The sequence below is a fragment of the Phlebotomus papatasi genome, chromosome 1, assembly GCF_024763615.1.
Source record: "Phlebotomus papatasi isolate M1 chromosome 1, Ppap_2.1, whole genome shotgun sequence".
Classification (NCBI taxonomy): Eukaryota; Metazoa; Arthropoda; class Insecta; order Diptera; family Psychodidae; genus Phlebotomus; species Phlebotomus papatasi.
In genome coordinates, this window is record NC_077222.1 from 16,225,756 (window position 1) to 16,230,046 (window position 4,291).

Below are 4,291 nucleotides of genomic sequence, written 5' to 3' on the forward strand. Positions count from 1 at the left end.
TGAGTGGCTTAAGTTTCTTTTAATCGAATGGTGGTGGGCCCAGCTGGAATATGCTGAAATCTGAGACCGGTTCATGCCATAGGGGCTGAGTGTTTGAGAAAACAAAATTTGGGAATGGTCCAAAATGGCGGAAGGCTGGGATTAGGGGATGATTATGATATCACCATATTATTCCGTCAACTCGATATTTAGCTTTTACCTAAAACCGCTTGTCAATATCTCTTTTCGTTCTCTCTTGAAGCGTCTTTACAATGTAGAATAGGCCGTCCGGATGGGCTTGAAAATCGGTTTTGGCGGGTATAATATTCGTGATGTAAGTAAGAGTCAAAACGTGTACAGGCAAATTTTGAGCCTTATCTGACAAGATTGTAAAGAATCTCAGCTAAAAATACTAACAGAAAATTTCAAGACTTGAATTTCAAAATATTTTGAACTAATTAATTTCAAAGGACTATGCCCCACGTGCTAAAATTAATACCTTTTTTATCACTACAAGTGTTGAAATAAACCCTATTGTTATTCTTTATTATTATAATATCTTTTCTCTGAGTACTGGTGTATTTCCGAATACAATGGTGCAAAATTCCTGTTAAAGTGACAGAATATTGTGGTCTGGGATGAGAATGTGAATCGAATGAAGCGCAAAATGGTTATTTTTCGAGTAAAACCATTATATTGGAGTACATTTTGGTGGGTAAATATTCTCTCACCTTTGCTTCCCAACACCAACAACTCAGTGTCCATTTCACGTGAACCGCACCATTGGAATCTGCTACCTATTCAGAACCATTCCCAACTCCGGATGGCACTTGTGGCAATGTTCATTTCTCGATAGACCAAATCAGATTTCCATTAAACAAACCGAGAGGTATATAGAAAATGTCCTATCACCTTTTTTGGGGAGGTGGTGGAAGGGAGAAAAAGGAAGACCGCAGTGGAATAAATTGTCTCAGGTTCATATGCTCTGTCAAATTCTAGTTTTATTTGTAACTATAGGCCATGGATTAATTTCTCCTAGATATAATTTCAAAGCCACACCTCTCTCGGTTTTGGCATGATATAAGAGAGGATTTGAATGATGCCAAATAATCGCATTAATTTTCACGATAATTGCTGTATCAGCGATTGACTAATATGTGCATTCAATTACGGATTCATCATGCATATTCAATTAAATTAATGAGCTATTTTGAGATATTATATTTTAATCTGATTAATGACCTTGTGCACTTTAAGCAAAATAGAGAAAAAAAATAAAATGTTATCGTATTATCTTTTTATTTGGATAAAATGTTATCGTATTATTTGGCCTTGGAGAGTTGGCCTCAGATCAATGTCCAAGAAGGAGTAGGGGAAAGTGCCCAAGCTTGATACCATTGGAAGCTTCGTAATGACCAAATTTTTCCTATGTTTCTCAATAAACGTGACTCCGCAATATATTTTAAAAACTGGCCACTTTCCCATAATTTTTAAAATATGGTTGCAATGAGTCACATGTATATCGTGAAACATAGAAAATTTAGTAATTACGAAGCTTCCAATGGTATCAAGCATGGGCACTTTCCCCTACCCTCGACGAATTCCCGATTTTCCCTGTAAATCCTCATTTGGAGTAGTAGACAGACAGTGCGGACAAAATTTCAGAGACAAATCACAGATTTGACCACTGAGGAAGACGCGTTGAATCGTCGAAAACTTTGGCAAAGAATTTTGTGTTTTCCTGTCCTGAAAGGATTGCACCCCCTGACGCATCCGGAGAGAGTTCATCTCCTTGACCTTCTTATTGTTATCGTATTATATTTTTAGTAAATTCTGATGAATTGAGGTTGCTAAGTATTTATTGAAAAAAGGAGATATTTTGTTAGATATTACTCAGTCAGTTTTAATTTTATTTTCATTGAATTTTGGGAACAACATAAAATACTCGAAGTCAGAGTGTGTACGAAGACTGAAAGCCTTCCCCTATAATTTGTCCATAAGTTTGTTTCTTTTATTTCAAAGCTGCCCAAAATCAAAGATGCAACAAAACAAAGTTAAAACCAATTCAGAACCGATTGGAATCAGTTGATATTAGTCAGAAATTCCAAGACTATTCTAATGCGTCTTAATATGACACCATTCGATTGAAATAATACGCCCTCTAGAGCCCTTTCGACCTTTGTCCTTGAAAAACCGTTAATAGGAATGATTCAACGGTATTTTCAGTATTTTCGTATAAGGACGAAATGTATGCTTAGACTATTTTTAAATCGTAATCCAAAACCTGTCATAATCCAAAATTGAAAGAATTCGTACAACGTGTTTTCGAGCAGTCCCAAAAAACATGATATTGGGGGTTTTCCGAAGGTTTTAAGTCTCTATCTCTAACCGTTTGACCTGTAGAGGTGTACCTTACATAGAGATAACATAGAGACGGACGGACTTCAGATTTTCAAAATTCCATCAAATTATTACCCCTTACAGAGTAAGATTTCGAAATATATTACTTGACATAAAATCGAGGGATTATATGCATATCGTTGGTTTAATCAGCGATTATCGTAATCTAAATCAGCAGTTTTTGTATTAGTCTAAAATATCTAAATGTCCTTGAACTGTGATTCAAAATTATACAGGGTGAGTCAATTGAACTACATCTAAATTTAGATCGCTATAACTTTGAAACCGTTCGGGCCAGCATGCTCAAATTCTGCATAAAGTTAGTTCATTTTATTGGTTATAAGCCAACAAAAGCAATTATGAAAATTTGTTGTTATTTGTGAAAATTTGAAACATGATGTCGCCATTTCTCTATATTTGACCGGAAAGGTTCCAATGTATAACTTTAGGTCCCTTCAAAACCTGAATGTGATTAAATTTTTCGAGTTTTGAAATAGAACTCGATACAGGGATACTTCGAACATTATAAAACTCTATTGTGGATGTTGAAAAAAATTTGCATCATTGTTAATAAATATCGTCATTAAGGTAAAGAAGCGAATTGAACGAAATGCGCGTCATAGCTGTAGACAAACGGTCCCTAAGACGCACATATCGCAATTAACCATGAGACAAATATTTGAACAGGACCTCTATATGAAGCCTTAAAAATTCCAAAAAGCATAAGATTTTATCGAAGTTTAAGAAAAAGTTATGCCCGATCGGGTGAATGAGTTGCTTCGCTTGGTCGTTAGAAGCCAATTGCCCTGGGCAAAGTTATCCAATTGAGCAATCAGTGAACAAGTAAAATGGTTGTGTCCGTTGTGTCAACCTAAGGGAAAGGTCATACGATAATTTTGGTATTTGAATGTCCACCTGAAGTCATGGCCATGTCACATATAAGATTAATATTAAGATTAATACTTTCTGAACTGCGAGAATGGCAAAAAAAGATAGCAATTGTTTTATCTTGCCTCTCTCTCGCATTTCCCCTCTGCGTACAAAGTTGGCAGCACTACATAGCTCGAAAACTGACCGAATCACAGTTGGCACGTGTTGGTTTTTTTCTCCAAGTAATCTGTCAAACAAAAATTGAAAAAGTAGCGTGGACTATTGAAATGGAGAAGATAGTGATTGAAGAATTCCGCAACTTACACACAAGGCGTATACTCCCACTCCAATTACGGCTAGAGCCCACAAATTTACTATATCATCATCCATTGCACTCTGTTTTGCATAACACCAAGACCATAGACAATCGAAAAGTGCACGAAGTGCTAGAATTAATATGTTTCAGACGATTCAGAAAACTATTAATACGAACAGTAATATCTTACTCATCGTATTAATTCACTAGAGTGTACTCTTTCTAACACACTTGATATTCCATTTGAATTTCGAAAACTATATAGCTCTCTTTCCGGCTTTTCTTAATATTAATATTAATCTTATATGTGACACCACGGTCAAGGACTTCACTTTTCTTTGGTATTTTTAGACTATAGGGCCAAAATGAATATCAATGTGTATCGGGAAATTGTCCTGGAAGAAGCTCTGAAGCCGTGAGTATAAAAAAAAGTCGGTTAGAAATAGTGTAGATTCCAATAAGCCAGGCCTGAGTTAAAAGAAAAGCCGAAGTGAATTTGGTAGTGCCTGTTGGTATTCTTCGAAATGCTGCGAAAATTCACATAGACAAAATGAGAGGTTTTTTAATATGAAAATTGTTTAATTCCTTAGAGCAGAGGCGTGCAAGAACCGTTGAAACCGAATAAACGTCAAATGAAACGTGTACATCAATGATCAAAACGCTACCAGAACAAACTAATTTTTACGTTTATTCGGTTTCAACGGTTCTTGCACACCTCTGCCTTAG

At 35.9% G+C, this 4,291-nt stretch overlaps 1 protein-coding gene across 1 annotated transcript in view; it reads left to right on the top strand.

Annotated features, from left to right (window-relative positions):
• The window catches only part of LOC129799340 (GPI transamidase component PIG-T), a 6,068-nt gene extending 2,084 nt beyond the window's left edge, over nucleotides 1-3,984 (top strand). The window contains exon 3 of the mRNA XM_055843148.1: nucleotides 3,917-3,984. Within this exon, the coding sequence (XP_055699123.1) occupies nucleotides 3,917-3,984 (68 nt within the window). The remainder of the gene's footprint in view (nucleotides 1-3,916) is intronic.
• The last annotated feature ends 307 nt before the right edge of the window (nucleotides 3,985-4,291 follow it).